Source organism: Drosophila ficusphila, unplaced genomic scaffold (genome assembly GCF_018152265.1).
Source record: "Drosophila ficusphila isolate 14025-0441.05 unplaced genomic scaffold, ASM1815226v1 contig_791, whole genome shotgun sequence".
Taxonomy (NCBI): Eukaryota; Metazoa; Arthropoda; class Insecta; order Diptera; family Drosophilidae; genus Drosophila; species Drosophila ficusphila.
The window spans coordinates 312,581-329,711 of NW_025064737.1; the positions used below are offsets into that span (position 1 = coordinate 312,581).

General features: G+C 41.5%; 1 protein-coding gene across 1 annotated transcript in view; it reads left to right on the forward strand.

Moving 5' to 3' along the window:
- Positions 1 to 17,131, forward strand: part of LOC108096127 (neuroligin-3) — a 74,106-nt gene that overhangs the window by 23,521 nt on the left and 33,454 nt on the right. Inside the window, 2 exon segments of the mRNA XM_017197504.2 lie at positions 11,688 to 12,070; positions 13,675 to 14,568. Of these exon segments, the coding sequence (XP_017052993.2) occupies positions 13,925 to 14,568 (644 nt within the window). The 5' untranslated portion in view covers positions 11,688 to 12,070; positions 13,675 to 13,924.

A 17,131-nucleotide genomic window follows, 5' to 3' on the forward strand; every position in this document is an offset into this window, starting at 1 on the left:
GTTTTTTCTCCGCTCCTCCAGCCGGTGGGATGTGCTTCATTTTTCACAATGGAATGAAAGTTCAATTATTTGATTTGACAGGCCCTGCCAGGAACTGGCATCAAAGACGACGGCTGCGAGCATCAGATTTACTCGCACACAAACAATCCCGATCCGAACCGAGCCGAACCGAACCAACTGCCACAACATATTTTATATCGAACATGACTTTGACTGCACAATTGAAGTGTAATTTATTAACTTCGCCTCAAGCGAAATGAGTTTTTGCGTTTGTCGAGCTCCGAAAACAGTAAATCGATAAACGAGTCCTTGTCAATATTTGAAACCATTGTGTAAGGGAAAAACGAATTTTAAAATAAAGAATTCAGTATGGAAAAAGTACCATACCTAAAATGATTTAAAAATAAATACAGTTTGCTTTTCACGATTCAAGGAAGCTGGGGTATACATAAATCCCCAAAGGTAAAATAATTTTAATTTACTTTGCTTTTTATGTTATTGTCACAGATGAATGACAAATTACCTGTTCCGTTTTTATTGTTTAATTAATTGGCAGGAGTTTTTCAGTTATGTTTGCCTTATAAAATGCTTTGAAGAATTTCTTCTTTGAACAAAAAGAATGTAATATTTTTGTGAAAATAATTAAAAATCTAGCACAAGACCTTAAAGAAACCTATAAGTTGAATTTTAATATGCAGCTTAATCGAATTATTCTTAGTTATTTCGCTTAAATTCTCTTTTTAAAAACTTAATATATGTTGGTAAATTTCCTTATTTTCTTAAAGGGTTGATTAACCACTGCAAATTAAGGTGAAATACTCATTTCCGATATCTCCTTCTATGCTACCCTTATAAACGTGTAAGCTATATATTCGATGGCTTCGGTTTGCGTTTACGATAAGGACGTGGCCATAAACAACACACTCAGCTGGTTGATAGAACGTAAGCCCCGATGCCGCCCATTACATCCACCTTTTCCATGGCACTCGCAACAAATTTTAATGAGCGAACTGAGCCCATCTGCGGGTTCATTTTTGGGTTCAACCCGCAGCTAAATAAAATGCTTTCCCTCTGCGGTTTGGTAACCCGAAACAAAAACTGTTAGATTTTATTTGTTTTGTGGGCGATAAGTGGTTGACAATGTAGATTTTGCTTTGCAAGAAGAAGGCCGAAAGCTTTAAAATACATTTCAGGCTGATTGGGTGGAAGGGCTTCAAAAGGAAAGAATTGTATATTGTACATACAAAATCTTACAAAAACAAATCATATTGAATCCAAAATTTTTTCCAATATAATTAGAACTCTTTTTTTAAAAAATGCTGATTTTATTAAAACAAGCTTTCAAAAGCAGAGTCAAAGACCGCTATTGCCTAACATTCACAATATCAACAATTTGTTTGTCTGCCTCAGCCAAAATCCATTCGATTCTCATCAATTTCCAGCGAGTCAAAGGCCCCCTGCAAAATCACACAGCCAATCGAAATTCCAAGTGTGAGAACCAATTTGCGACTATTAAACGGGCCCCAGAAACACAAGGAGCTGTATAAGCCAAAAGGATCGAATCGAAAAGGAAAGAATGAAAGCCGAGCCGAGCAGTCTGCTGTGCAATGCATTCTGTGTGGGCGGTGGATTCAGACCAGATTTGAATGGCAGCAAAGCCAAAACGAGCAGTCAAGTGGGTGCCCTCCGGTGTGTTGGTGCCTACACTGAGAAAACAATCATTTTATAATGATGCTTATGACTAAAACTATTTCAAATATATAAAAATCATAGCAATCAAGAGTTAATCCAAAGGAAGATTAATCTATAATTGTTATAATTAAACTGTTCAAAGAATCAAACCACTTTATCTAAAAAGGAAATAGTCAAAAATATAGCTGAGTCTAATAAGTTTATTCCAAAAATTTATCCACTGTATCAATATTTCTTTTAGTGTACAAAAGCCAATCCCGGGAAAGGCGACAGGCAGAGTTTGCTGAGCTACGAGTACAAATTGCAGTACTTGTATCAAGATACATTCGAAGAACGAGGGAGCAACTGAACCAGAAAGTTTGAATGGCTGGGGGAGAGCGGAGAAAGGCAGTCTCGAGATATTTGCATAGGTGCCCCTTCCCATCACCATCGTTGAATCGCCCCCATTTCCCCCTTCCCATCGCTGAATAGCCCCCTTTTTCCCTGTTTGCTCGCATATTGATATGCTTTTGGTCTTTTGTCGACCCTAAATGCCGAGCTGAGCGCTTAAAGGCAATCAAAATCCCGCGCAGATGCGATGCCTAAATAGTTAAACGCGAAATCCCCGCACAGAAATTGAGCCAAGATTTAGCTCGTGGGTGAGTGACTAGTTTTACTTTGACATTTGTTTGACTTTGCTAGTTGCCATAAACCAAAAGCGGCAACTCCGTCAAACTTGTGTGCATTTTAGCGGAGTTTTTGGGGCAGGATACGGGGTGGCAGGTTATAAGTCATGTTGAAGTTTGGGGAGCCAACAACAGTGAAATGCAGAAAAGGGCTTAAATAATCTTTTCATTTCTTTTTTAAATATCTTTATATTTCTTATTTTGTAGTAATACGGGAGATTGCTATAATTCTTTGTTCTTAGAAGCAAATTAAATATTGTAAAAGGAAATTAAAACTACATTTTTAGACTCCTTCGCAGGGGTTTTATTCATCCGGCACTGGTTTCACTATTCGCTGATGCGTAACCCCTCCACACATGAGCTCACATTAACAAACACACACCCAGAAATTTAGCCAGGAGGTCACAGATTGCGTATACGCCACGTCTTACGCTCGCTTGCCACCTGGATGCTTGTTAGGCGAAAACTGTTTGCAGCCTGTGGAAACTAATTAAAATATGCACAACTTGCCGAAATACTTAACAGCAACACATGTGGGGTTTGAGGCACAGAATGAGGCACTCTGCGGCGTGCAGAAAATGTTCGTAAACGCCGCTTTTGCAGTTTTTTGTAATTTTCCACTCAAAAGATTTCTCTGCTTCCCTTGTTACCTTCACTATGTATGCCGTTTACAAAAATTCTGGCGAAACAGGGCAAAATGGGCGTACAAATTGCTCGGAGCGAGCTGCTTTAACAACAAATAGTTTATTTATGCGCTTATTCTTCGTTATGTATTCACGTTCTTTTTGTGCTTTTTTGAGAATTCATTTAAATTTCTTTCTCGGTTTATGCTTAGTTGCAGCCTGGAGTGCAAAATGATAAGGAGCTACAGTGTTGGATATCCATAAATGTATTCATATCCTATCAGTGAACGGATGTGCTCCCTCCATTAAGATTTTAATGGGCTCAAAATTCCCAGACTAAACAGCACAGACTGCAGGAGCTTTCCCAAGAAGAGAATTTTAGAATATGGCTTTGATTTGTTTTTGTTCTTTCAAAAACCTACTACCTAGTATATTTGCAGCAATTGCTCTCCTGGGAGCTAAAGAACAAAAGGTGACCTTCCGGTTCGTCTTTAGGCATAAGTCGATTTCTGTTTTCGCCAAAGTTTTAACTAATTTTCGTGTTTTCGAGAAGCAAACCAGGCCAAATAGAAGCGAAGAAACTTTAGAGTGAGCTCACGATAAACTTTCTTTTCTATGCCGCATGGAAGAACAATTAAAAAGATTGGTTTTCAAGCTTCAATTTTGTTTCGAGAACAGAAATTGCATGCATTCGTTCCGCTTCGGTATGGATCCTTCAGTTTTAAAGCCACCTGCTACGCGATAATTTAATTGAATGTGCCAGTCGAGAAAGGCGAGTAATTAAAGTCAACGTTCCGGGATGGGCGGGGCGTTCAAATTAAGCCGGAACAATTTCGGATGCCTTTGTTTATGCCATCGTTTGGGCCAAAAGCTGGAGCGGCCAAGAGTGGAGCCGCCGGCGGCATCAGGCCACTTGACGCCTAATGACCAATTTAATGGGAAGGCGGAAAGCTCCATGGCGCTTTGTGTCCAGAGAACATTTGCAAATGAAATGGCCTAAACAAAGGGGGGCCTTTTGGGAGTTTGGTGGAGCAATTCGACCGCCTGCCGATTACCTGTTCGGGGTTGTTAATTAAGTTTAGGCAGCCTAAATGTTATGGCAAAGTTTTCTATTACCGAGCTCAGTTGAGTTGAGTTGAGTCGAGCGACGGGCACACGTCCCTTAATGAGGCACGTAGGCGTATGAGTAACGCAGTCAAACAGGTGAATTTACGGGACAGACGACGTGACACACACGGAGTCCAACGCCCAGACAATGGGGCGTATGCGTATTGCACGGGATAATCACCTCGCCTTAATTATTGCGCAGATCGGAGCCACATATACATTTCTCCCAGCTATCAAACATTCTGGGGCACGGCGAACCACTGTAATATGTATGGGACCCGATTGGGGAATTGAAAAAAAGCGACGCCGAAATATTCCATCTACAAATTTTGCAGCCAAAAGTTACCGAGCCAAGGAGCAGCAGCTACAACTCGGCTTAGCATGTAATACCATCCGTAACCCAGAAGCCACCCCGCCTATCTATGAAATTCGAGACTTTTTCCTGCTGGTGCTCCCAACTTTCACTGCTCGAAAGTTTTCGCACATGAGCTTCAAATTGCGCGTATCCCCCCCAGGGGAAAATAGAGGGGCAAGTGGTGGGGGTTTGGTGGGGGGTTCCCGAACTGAAATCGAAAATTGTTTGCCAAGCGAAGCGCTTAGCTAAATGTCTTCCGTGCCAGTTCTCCATTGGGAGGATGTCGATTGTTGTAGGAGTCAGTGGGGAGAACGAGGATGGAGGGGAGTGGCAGGGTAAGGAGGAGCTGGAGCGCAGGATAAGGGGAGGCACACTCGAGTGGAGCAGGTGCAGTCCGACCCCGCCCATTAAAACGAACGACAAGTGCAAACATGGAGTGCCACACAGTGGAAAAGTACGAAATGAGATCCATAAATTCCATTTTATTTTTATTAATCATTATAGTAACGTTAGCGAAACTTTGAACAAATCTGCAGACTTTAAAAAAGAGTTTACGTTCATTTTTGAGGTGGTTTTACTTTGTAAGCTTTTAAAAAGATCTGGATCTATTGAACTTATTTTCACAAGGTTCTTATCACTTTAATTTTCGTACTTATATACATACAAAATATATTTCCAAAAATGTATTTCTAGTTTTTTCCTCTGCACCTAGAAGCAATTCGAAAATCCCGGTGCCCACGCCACATGGCTGTATTTACATGCAGACAATATGAAGCAGTCGTATATGTTTATAACATCCGCAAATTGTTGAAGATAACAATTATTGTGCATTGAAAGCAAAGCCGGGGGAGTGGAGCGAAGGGCGAAGAAGGGGAAGCAGTGGAGCAGTGGCTGCCGGAAATGACAGTTTACGGAAACACACAAAGCCAACAAGGACGCCAGGACCAAGGAGCAGGACGGACACAAAAGCCAAGTCCAAATAGCCTGAAGATGTGCCATTAGGTCGGAAGCAAGCCACCCACACACACTCACCCACACACACACACAGCCCCTCAATTCAGCCCACTTTGCGGTTAAGCAGATTTTTTGCTCGTGTGCTGTAAATTTTGCAACTTGTCTGGGGATAACTATTTCACCTTTACAACTGCTGCTGCTTTGGCTGTCTCCCCAGGTGTTGCTCATTAGTGTAACAGGCTCTCCTATGCGGTTAAGTCGAGATTGCTCAGATTGAAATATTACTGGCTAGGACTCCGGCTTACAGCATGAGGTCGAAACTCAATTAGGAACAGCTGGAAGATGTTTCTTTGCTGGTAATGAATATCTAAGTTGTAAATGGGAGCTGGCTTCTGCACAGGACAAAAACTGTCTCTGAAATGGCAAACAAATTCTTTTTTAAATATTATATAAGTTTTAAATTAAACTTGTGTCAAAAACAATTTCCAATAGTGCGTTAAACGAAACACAGCATCTGTCAGTATGGTAATCGATTAAATAAAATTCTAAATAAAACGATTTCTCGGAATACATTAGTCCCTCCTAAAATTGTTTGTTTTTTAGCCGCTTTTCTTGACTCAACCTAATTGCCGGCCATTGTCTGGTCCATGATGAAGCCTTTATCCTTGAATACATTTCCCATCAATCCTTTGTTGAGAGGTCAATTACGGCGCGGATGTTTCGTTTTCTTCCACGTTATGTAACTCTATCCAGCGTTGACCTTGCACTATTTAGACAGGATGATTTGCCCCTGCATATTTATAAGGCGAAGCGAGACCAACCAGCAAATGTATTAACAAAGTGGGCAAAAACAAAGCCGAGAGCGAAACAAAATGGCTGGCAGGGAATGCTCCTCTGACCGACCGCACACACACAAAGGCCCAAGGACTAAGGACCCGTTGTCATATCGCGCCAGCAACGCCCTCATTGAGTAAACATTGAGTCAACACTTCCGCTAAGATAACATCAACATGGCGCCAACATTATGGAAGGGCCGAAAGCGATGGCCAAATAGATATTCCATTGCAGATAACATGAGCCAAAAGACAAAAGCGAGGACAACGCTGAGTAAAACCAAAAAAAAAAAACAGAAAAAAACTCGGGGAGCAGTGGGGAAACCAGAGCGCTTAGCTCTTGGCCAGCGATTTTTACCCAATAAATTATTTTATCTGCCATTTCAGCCAAACAAAAACAAATACGCAGAATGAGTGCCGAGCCACGTGGCATAAAATAGAATTAGGAACGCATTGAGAGACACAAAAAAGACATACAGAAAGTCGGCGGCTGTTTATGAAAACGTCATTAAAATACCCCAAAGAGCATCTAGTTCCCTGCCACAACTAGTAAAAGTAATCCCTGACAAAGCCAAAGGAGCTGTTTAGGCGTGGGTGGAAATTAATTAAGACTAACGCGCTCAGCCGGGATGAATATTTAGGGCTTGTGTCCTTCGACTTGGCTTTGCAAATAGATTTTGATTTGAAATTGTCGCCTTAAGTGTGATGGACTGGCAGGATGATAAGAGTGCTAAATAAATTATACGAGCATTTTGGGTGGGGAGTCATTTAGGTGTAATTACAACAAACAAACTATTTAGTCGGTTTGATACTAGCAGAGTTTTACGTAGATTTTACTGATTGTTCTTCTGACTTTCAAGAAGTTGAATGCTGTCCAAATATATTTTCATGTGTTAACCAATAACATACAAACATATATAAAAGAATTCATAAATTCCCTTTTACCTATTTATTTATGTATTTTTTTAGGATTCGTTTTATTAGGGAAACATAAAAAAAAATAGTTGTATCCAACCTTTTCTAGATTATCAACAGATTGCTCCAATGTCTACCCTTGGATGGTACAGTTCCGAGTTGTAGCTTTTGCTCACTCCACTACACAGTGGCTGTGCCCTCTAGCCTCATTATTTAGTCTGGCTTTGCTTACGGGGCGTATGCGTAATGTCTTCGCGTGCCAATGTATGTCGCCTACGTCATTGTCGTCAATTATTTTTGCATGTGTGTTGCTACGTAATGGCGTAATGTTGCTTTAATATCATTATTTCGTCATTTGCTGTTGGTGACCCCCCAAGGCAAAATTATTTCATGCGACGCAGAATAACGAATTCAATTTGCGAATTTCTGGCAAGGCCAGACGGGAATAAAAAAACACACGAATGATTGGGAAGGGAGCAAAGGAAGGGATGCGATGGTATCGTATTATTTTCCAATATTAAACGATAATTTATTTCTAACTGCGTCGAGAATTTGCTTTCAAAATTTGTTAGCCCCGAGCGCTAAATTTATGCCATATATCGGATCGGAATTGTAAAATCAGAGGAAATTAATTTTCCATGCCTCTGCCAGGCCCAATTGTGCGAAAAATTTATTGCTTTAGCTAATGCTTGGCTCAGGGATAAATTCATGTGGATCTCGTGAAAAGGAATGCCGACGCCGAACCACTTTTGCATAATTAAAACGTTTTGTGATTGAGTTTCTCACTCTGATTGTTCCCATCACTTAAAGTTAATTTATTGAGCGGGCTGTACTTTTACAACAAGTTTCTTTTACTTCTGATGCGGACTGTTTCATAAATAATTCATTTAATTTAAGTACCCCACAGTCCGGAGTAAAATCGTTCGAATTAAAAATGGGTATTACAAATTAATGGGAACACCATTTGCATAAGGATAACTACAATATTCCATTTGCGTTAAGAACAATCTTTCATCTTTCATATTTAACTGAACATAAGCCTTAATGCTAATATAAAAAACCCTTTCGAGCTGCTTTAAGGCTCAGGTCAGAAACTATTTCCCTCCATTATATTCCTGTTTTAAAAATGCAGAAGGATTATAATTTCCGCAAAGTATTTTTTATCCGCACTACTTGCCAGAGACGCTTCTTTATTTTCCTCCCGTTGACTTGTCAGTGGCGCTCTTCCTGATGAAAGTCGGTTTAATTTATGCCTTCGTTGTTGTGTAAAGCCATTGTTTTAGCCCTTTTGGCTGGAAAAGAGCGGAGCGAAGTCGAACAGGCTCCTATATATAAATAAAAAGCGTGGACGAGCAAAAATTATAAGCCTTTGTTTGTCGGATAGTCAACATAATGAAACCCTAAAACGCAGCAAAAAGGAGGCAGCCCATTAAGGCAATGAAGAGACGGAGATAAAAAGTCGGAGAGTTCTTCGGGATATTATCATCTAGAGACGAACTCTGACATGCAAAATGCATTTGGCTAAACTAAAATGTAGTTAAAAAGTCGCATTATTTTCCATCGCTTGGAAAGTTCTCCCACCCACTTAATTCTTCTTTCTCTCTCTTTTGGTTTTAACTCTTTTGCAGATTGCATTTTTCGCTCATATTTTCTTGGAGCGAATTTCTCACATTTTTGCATAAATTTGCATGAAAAATAACAGTTTGAGTTGGTCAGAGTATCTGTCTTTTTCTTGGTCTCGTTTTGTTTTTATCAGACAAACCTTTATGCAAAAAGCATAGTTTTCCCTGGAGTCATGTGCTCAAAACTGCTGTTAGTGCACTTGTTCCGAGGTATTTACTAAAATAATTATACAAAATTTCTCAAAAAATACAAAACTTTCCTGTCCCTATATATTTCCTTTGCGATAGCAAAGCCATTTCCATCTTCCACTATCTTTCCTCCTTTTTTCCGCCTGTACATGGGTATTTTCATACCCACTTAAGCAAGCATGGGAAGGCAAGACAGTCATTTCAATAAACTCAAATAACAATGCCAAGGCAAGTAAGTCAGAAACATTTTCATTTCCATTTCCAGTCAGACAACTGCTAAACAATTTCCCTTCCACCTCCCGCCATTTGCTCCACGCCCTTGCATTCCTTTGCCTTTACTTTGCCTTTGGACTTGGATTTCTTTTTGTTATTGTGGAGATTCCTTCGTTTCGTTTGCCTTCCACAACTCGGTTAAGCACCAAAACTGATTAAATTTCCGGAAATACATGTCGGCGAACGTACCAATCGATATACCATAAAGAAGCAATTTTTTCACATACGGGCAAAGATATGAGAGTATTGAATATAAAGCAAACGCTTCGTTGCCGTCTCTTTAGGATTTGAATACACGTATAGGTTATCAGATGAAAAGCGAAAAATTAAGTTTCCTTCGGCGATGTATTTACGTAAATATTTCTGGGTCACTCAGAAATTCTTATAAAATCATCCTCTTGGTTACAAAACCGATCAATATTTAATAGTTCTTTGCTTGGGGAGTTTTAATACCAAATCAGTGATATTTTTCCTTGGTTTTTATTACACTTTTATATGTGCTTTGGACCCTCTCGAACAAGACGGATTATGGCAGGCAAAATCGGAGCAAACAAATATCTATTACACCTAAGGACTGACCTAACTTTGAACTTTAGTGCTCATTGGCCGACCTGCCTCCTTTAGCCGCCTTTCTAATTGCTTGGCCCACAATTCTTAATTTAGTTGTGCTACTTAAGCAGTTTAATGCCTCGGCGGCAACGACTGCTCCTCGTCCAAAATGCCCTTTCATCCACCCTCGCCGCCAAACCAGAAGACAAATTAATGGCCCTCGGACCGGGTAAAATAACCGAGGCTGCGAACGAGGATGCTCCGTCTAGCTGGCGCTGAATTTATGGCCGAGGAGCAGAGAAAAAGTTGCGGCAAGACGGAAATTGCGGCCAGTTGCAAAGTCAAGAGACTACTTCTTATTCCTCGACCTCACTGCTCCGTTTCCATGATAAAACGTTTTCCATGGCAATTCCCTGGGCCGCTTATCGCGTTTTGATTTTTAATTAAAGCAAAAGTATTTCACAAACTCGAATTTCGTTTCGTTTATTTGCAATTAAATTAGGCAAACAACATGAAAACACTCTCGAATCCAATTATCTTTCCTAGAGCCGAGATACAAATTACAAATGTGAATAAAGTCATTTCAAATACTTGTGCATTTATACAACTTGTATACAAATTTGAACTTTTGACAACTTTTTGTTTTCAGTCCAAAAGTTCGCCAAGAATTTCTTGGAAAGAAACGGCAAAGTTGCAGATGTTTTCCCTGTCATGTAATAAGGCGGTATTATTGTGTACACAAAAACATTGAGTGCGTATAGGCAGAGTATTCATTCGACTTTTTTATTCTCTTAAAAAAATAGTTACTACGGGTATGTCTTCAACAGAAAGCGGGAACTCTAAAACTGGACATTGACTGTTTCCCAAGTGTTCATCTTAAAATTTCATCATAGTTAACTTATTCACAATATACACAATAAAAATTAAAACTAAGCATCTGTGCAACAGTGCGTGTGATTTACAATGTTTGCTAGGGAGAGACACTAAGTAACGTGAAGTAAAGTCACTTCGGATGCGGACAACTTGATGATGTTATTTGTTGAGCAAACTTAAGAACTAGCACTCTAAAATCCCTTTTAGTCTGGTCCCTGTTTACTTATGTGACTCGACGTCTCGTCTTTGCCTGGGGGAAATTATAGGCGGAAAATGTAGTAGAAATTCGCATAATAAATGAAAGGCACCAACAACGCCAGCGGAATGCTTTGATGGAATGCGAGAATAACTCAATTTCCAGAATACAATTAATTCAACTAGTGAGCCGAGGATTATGGGCGGAAAGGCAGCCGAGTCTAATTACGCTGCTAATGATCTGCATAATAATTTACTTACACTTGAGGGCACCATATAATTAAAATACTCCACCAGCTCCGAGTCACTGATTCAATTAATACCCTGCAAAGAGGACACCCACATAATGGGGATAATCTAAGCTTGTATTTTGTGTGCTCATTATCATTAAAAAAATTAAATACCAAATAAGTAGAAGTATCGGCTTCAATAATCATGGAAATATATGCAAAATTAAAAAGAAAACACAGAACATTTTCCTTTTTTAGATCATTGCAACTTTAAGTTCGGCACTGGTTGTGCATAGTTTCTTGGGCTTCACAAGCTCTTCTAATTCTTTACTAATATTTTATAAATTATTTTTTATTGAGAGTAGTATGAAAGTATGAAAGTGAATTGATTTCCTGACTTCGCTAAGAGAATTTCTTTGCGAGGCCTATCTTTATGCAAATATCTTAATTGACTAGTTATTAATCTGCCTGTTTCCGAGTATAGAAAAAATTGTTTGCCCATCTAAATACGTGAATGGCGCGTGCCTGGTTAATCATTAAGTACTTAAACTACTGCCGCATGGCTGAATGGAAGGTGTAATAAAGCGTGTCCTCTCTCTGATCCGATTGCAGCCTCATCCGCTATGGAAGAACACCCAGTAGAGCCCCTGAAGCCGACCAATAGCGTCTTCTCCTCCTCGGAATCCAGCTCGTCGCCGAGTACGTGAACGTTTCCGTGGAGAATGTCCGCTTGCATGACAATTGTAGCGTGCAGGCATTCAGAAAACGCAGCAGAAAAAGCAGCAGCAGCAGCAGCAGCAGACAGCGCGGCTGAGCGAGCAGTACGTGAAGTGATTCTTAACAAGGAGCAGAAGCAGCAGCAGGAGTAGCAAAAGGGGCATCCCAAGGAGCAGGAGCAGTGGCAGGAGCAAGGACAACCAACGCACATGCACGACAGAAGGGCTTAGCACCTGCACTCGACCCGCAGACAGCCGCAGAGCCAACGCACGGAATAAGTAAGTGTGAGCTGAATGAGAATGCCTTCCTCTGCCAAGAAAAAAAGCATATTAGGAGTGAAGGAGCAAGGATCAGTGGGGCTGGTTTCGGGCTTATAAGACTGTCGAGTGCCTTACTCAAGACAAAAGATGATGGGGTAAAGGATTGCGTGGGGTTTATCCTCGCACAGAAATCAAATCGAAGAAAGAAAAAATAATGCGAATTTAATATATTTAATTTGTTCAATATTTCTTAATAGTTTATTAAATGATGTATATTGATTTAATTCCGATAAAAAGAGCGGTTATCATTTTTATGAATGAAATACAATTACCACTACAGTTTTATAAATATTTTTTTTATCTATAATTGCCTTTTTTAAAAACCATCGGGAAAATAAATGTTTTTCATTAATTTATAACAAATTTTTAATATTTTACCGCGTTATGAGATGTTCTTTTGTATTGTAAATTGTTTGTTTGAAAATTTAAAAGGTTATATTTATATTAAACAAACTTTGTTTAGCTAAGCATTACGTTCTGAGTTATTTTGAGTTTTCCGACTTATTTTTGAAATTTTGATACACATACTTTAATATATCGAATTCGGAAACATTGTTATTTAGTTTCGATAACCAAACGTGTTCAGTATGTACATATATAAGTATTTAGACAAAAAGTTAAAATGGCAGCTCTTTTAGTTGCAAATTCTTATCAAAGAAATCGCAGTACTTTCTAAAAAGGCAATAGCTTTTATTCATTGTTTCATCAATTAAAAGTCCGCACGAACCGATCTATAGACAACGCCTTAATCGAAATCAGTTTAAAAGGAGCCTCGACTTCTTTGAATTGTTGATCCAATGACCCAGTGTCACCAGTAAGGACATGAAAAGGCTTCAGCCTTGGACTCTTTCCCCAATACCCCCAATTTCCCCTTCTTTTTCTAGTCACTCCACGTAGGCATTCTCCCCGTGATGCCAGGAGTCTCGGCTTTGCTCACCTGCCTGCGAGGCTGACATGTCTGGCATATGCAAAATGCCAACTGTCCTGGCCCGCCAACCAAACCCAATCCCAATCCCATTCCCAATCCCCTTGCCTCCTTTGTTGCTGCTGTTGTTTTCGACTACAACAAGGGCAAGGACACTACACCAAGTGCAAACAAGGTGATGCTTCAGCTGGCAAACATACCAAAAAACAAGATGAGGCACGAGGCAAGGCAACGAGTGGACGGAGGATTTCTGCCCCAGTCCATCTTGTTATCCCCTTTCTTTTTGGGGGCGTGCCTCTAGTCAGACTACAAAAACGGCAGTGAGGACCGAATGAAATGCTTCAAGGCACACACTCGTCGGAATTGCCTTAAAGAGAGCAGAAGAGTCCAAACAAAGAACGCAAAAAAGGTTTTATGGAATTTTCAAGGCTAAATAGATAGAACTTTAAAAGTGAAGATAAAAGGCTTATAAAAATTGGTATTCGTATTTTACTTTAGCTGGATTTTTTGTTTGTTTCATAATAAGGGTGAACTACTTTCAGATTGTATTCTTACTGAGCAATTCAAATATCAATTTGCCATGCAATACAGTTTTAAATTCATTTGATTTAACCCACTTTTATTCCTTTCGTTTCAGCTCCCTTAAACTGCCATATTTTTTTGAACCCGTAAACTAATAACGCATCGTTCTCGTACAGTCAAATTTAAACCGGACATTCCTTGCCGAAACAAGCTGAGCGAAAAGCAGGCCACGCCACGAACAGCTATCTTGTGGTCAATTATACAAGGGCTGAGCGACAAAAAAGCATATAAAAAACTCGTCTGACATCAGTTATCGGAAAAACAACGACAACATTGCGACGTGGCCATTTTGACCAATAATAATAATGGTTATGTTGCTGCACTCGAAGCGACAACTCCCGCCATCAGCAGCAACGAGAGCGCGGCGGAAAGTGCCGCCCACCGGGCGGATGTGGGCGTGGTCCTCCCTGCTGGTTCTGCTGCTGCTGGACATCCAGATATCCAGTTGCTCCTCGGCTGGCGTTAGTTACAGCAGCAACAGCGGGAACCTGAGCACTTCGCAGAGAACCTCGGGTCTGGGACCTTCATCTACGAACATCGGAGGTCTCGTGCTGATCGGTTCCAGCAGCGCCACCTCCAGTTCGGTTCCCTCACTTTCCCTCACCTCATCCTCGTCGGCGGGTTCCGCCTCGGCGGGCAGCAGCTCCTCCTCCTCGTCTTCCTCCAGCAGCAGTGGATCCAGTGGCAACCGCAGTGGTCGCCCCATCAGCAGCAATGGCAACTCCAACTCCGGTCCGAACCATGATCAATTACCCGCCCAGCTTTCGTCGCGGATTATCCGCACACGCAACGGAGACATTTCGGGTGTAATTGTCCAATTAGATGGCCGCCACTTGGATCCGGTGGAGGCGTACCGGGGAATCCCCTACGCCTCCCCGCCCGTCGGCAACTTGCGCTTCATGCCGCCCGTCTCCGCAGCCATGTGGTCAGGTGTCAAGAAGGCGGACAGGTGAGTCAGCTAACTATACGTTTTAATGGTATATTATTACTAAGGTGGCATTGGTCGAAATGGTGTTCTCCCACTGAAAAATAGCGAAAAATTACCCCAGAGAGCTTCAAAATGAAACTACTTATTGTTGCAATGAGAATCATAAAGATTGAACATTACATAAAACATTTCTGTGATGTGAACTATGCTTCTTTCGTACATCCTTGATCATAAATCTGTTTTGAATAATATCCAAGTATCCTTAAAATGTTGATTAATTTTAATTGTATAAAAAAGTAAGCAAACAAGTTTCCAAGTCGGAACAGACAAGTCCCAGGGACAAGCCTTTTCGCAATCCAGCAAATTTGTCGAATCCCATCAGGAGCAACGCGAACCCTCGTCGCAGTTACTTAATAAATTTCCCAAGAAGCCAAAGAAACTTCCACCTTGTGACAGAATGCTTTGTCCATCTAAAAGCATTAAATCATTTCGCAAAAGGGTTGGGTTTGATTTGCCTTTCGAGTGCATAAAATGATCAAAATGCCATAAGTCAAGGGCCGAACTCCGAGTCTCCCGAGAGTGGCCAACAATTGTCACCTCAATTAACTGACTCATTATTGAGTCAAGTGCGCAGGCGGCGGTCCGAAAGCTTTTGGAGCCGAGCGGTACTGAAAGTAATGAAAGTAATAGAAAGCGCTACAACCCTTGCGACAACAATGGGCATAATGATAATGGTTTCTGAAAATAAGGAACGAAAAAAGGAGAAAACGCGAGTCAAAGGTCAACTTAGTCGACGGGCTTCCGCTCGGAATATCTCGCAAATTAAATATTTACGCTGTCGCCGGCAGCAAACTGCGCGGCGGGACAACAGCAGCTACACGGCGGCGGCATCTAATTTACAAATGCTCCCAAGTGGCAAATCATTATTCACAAAGATGCCCAGAGATATTCCCGCTTCCCTTGTTTACCATTGTTATAAAAAAGGGAAGCGAAATGGGGCCGCGAAGCTGGCGAAGTTTTCCCCTTTTCCAAGACTGGGAGCCCCAAGCCCCATGCTGATGGAAAAAGGTTCGCGAAATCAGTACGGCGCACAGCGGAGACCGGCAAATAAAATATAATTTTTCAAGTTTAACAAAGAATACCACCTGCGGCCTGGCGGCAGACTGATGGTTCTCGCATTCTCGCATTCTCCCCGCCAATTTTTGGGTAATTCAAGTCGCCGGACTGACGGCTTCTGCCGTCGCTTCTGCCGCATCATCTTCGCTTTTCCGGAGTGGTGAGCGGCTTTTTTGTCAGGCCGTCTTGTTGACAGCGGGGGTCAGTCGCAGAAGGAGCCAATAAAACGGCTTGAGTAATGCTCCAGAGATTTTTCAGCACGTCAGCGTAATAAAGTTGTCCACGGACAGTTGGCACAATAGGTCATTAGCCTGATTTTGCACGGGAAACGGATACATTTGAGGTTTTGGGGGCTAAAATGTTTAGATTGTTTCGTGGTTCGGCTTTAAAATTGGGTTGGCATTTGGCTTGAATAATTTTAGAACCCGGAAAACCACGGAACTTTTCTGCTCAACGTTTATTTCACGGAAATACACACGCATAAGCATAGTTTCTAAACAAAAGATTCACTTTATGTTCTAACTTTTCTAAGCTTTAGTAGATGCATCTTTTTTACATGTGCTCACCACTCTTCACCTGTCACAATCCGGCCTTTGAAGTAAAGTTTAACCTGAATTTCCGCTGCAACAAAAACCGAATTTTGCGGCCTGCATACTTTTCCACCACAGTTGCCCCTCAACTTTCATCGACCCCATTGCAGAAATAATTTCTCACAACCACAAAAAAAAGCGGAGGCAACGCAGGAAAAAAGGAAATTATGTCCACACATATTCCTAGCCCGCCAACAGCAGCAGCTGTTCATGGCTTTGACAAGCCACGCGTGTCACCACCGAACCTCCCAGTCCCCCAACCACCCACTGAACCACCCTCCCTCCCTTCCCCATCCCCTGCATCCTCCTCATCCACGCACTTCCCCCACCGTCTTTAATAAAAAGGAAATAAATTCTGCCAGCCACTTTGCACTTGGCTGCTGTTGTTCCAACGGCTGCACATTGGTCCAAACCGTTGCCTGCGGCGTAAGGATTATGAAAAACAAGCGGATTAGTGGCCAACCTCTCCTGACCAGGTTCGTACCGGGTCCCCGGTTCTGGCTCATAAACGAAGTGTAAAAATCGCAATAAACTGGCGAGTTTTATGCATGACGCCAAAGTTTTTAATAAAGACGAGAAAGTAAAAGCTCGGCGCAAAAACGCTAAGTGGGGAAACTCAAGTTAACGATTTTCCTAATAAAAAAGCGCATTAATGAATGGTGTGGGGTGTGGTGTACCTTAAGGGGTGGGGAGAGAAGGGCGGGGAAGGGTGGAAAAGGAGGGGAAGGACCTTCAGAATGTGCGTGCAGCAGTTGGAGGGGCATCTCTTTCGCTCCGGCAAACAGGAGCTGTCTCCGTCATTAAAAACGTTAATTCCAATTTGAGGCTCAAGAGCAAGTGGTAACCGCAAGGAGGCAGCGGAGGGTTAAGGCACAGCG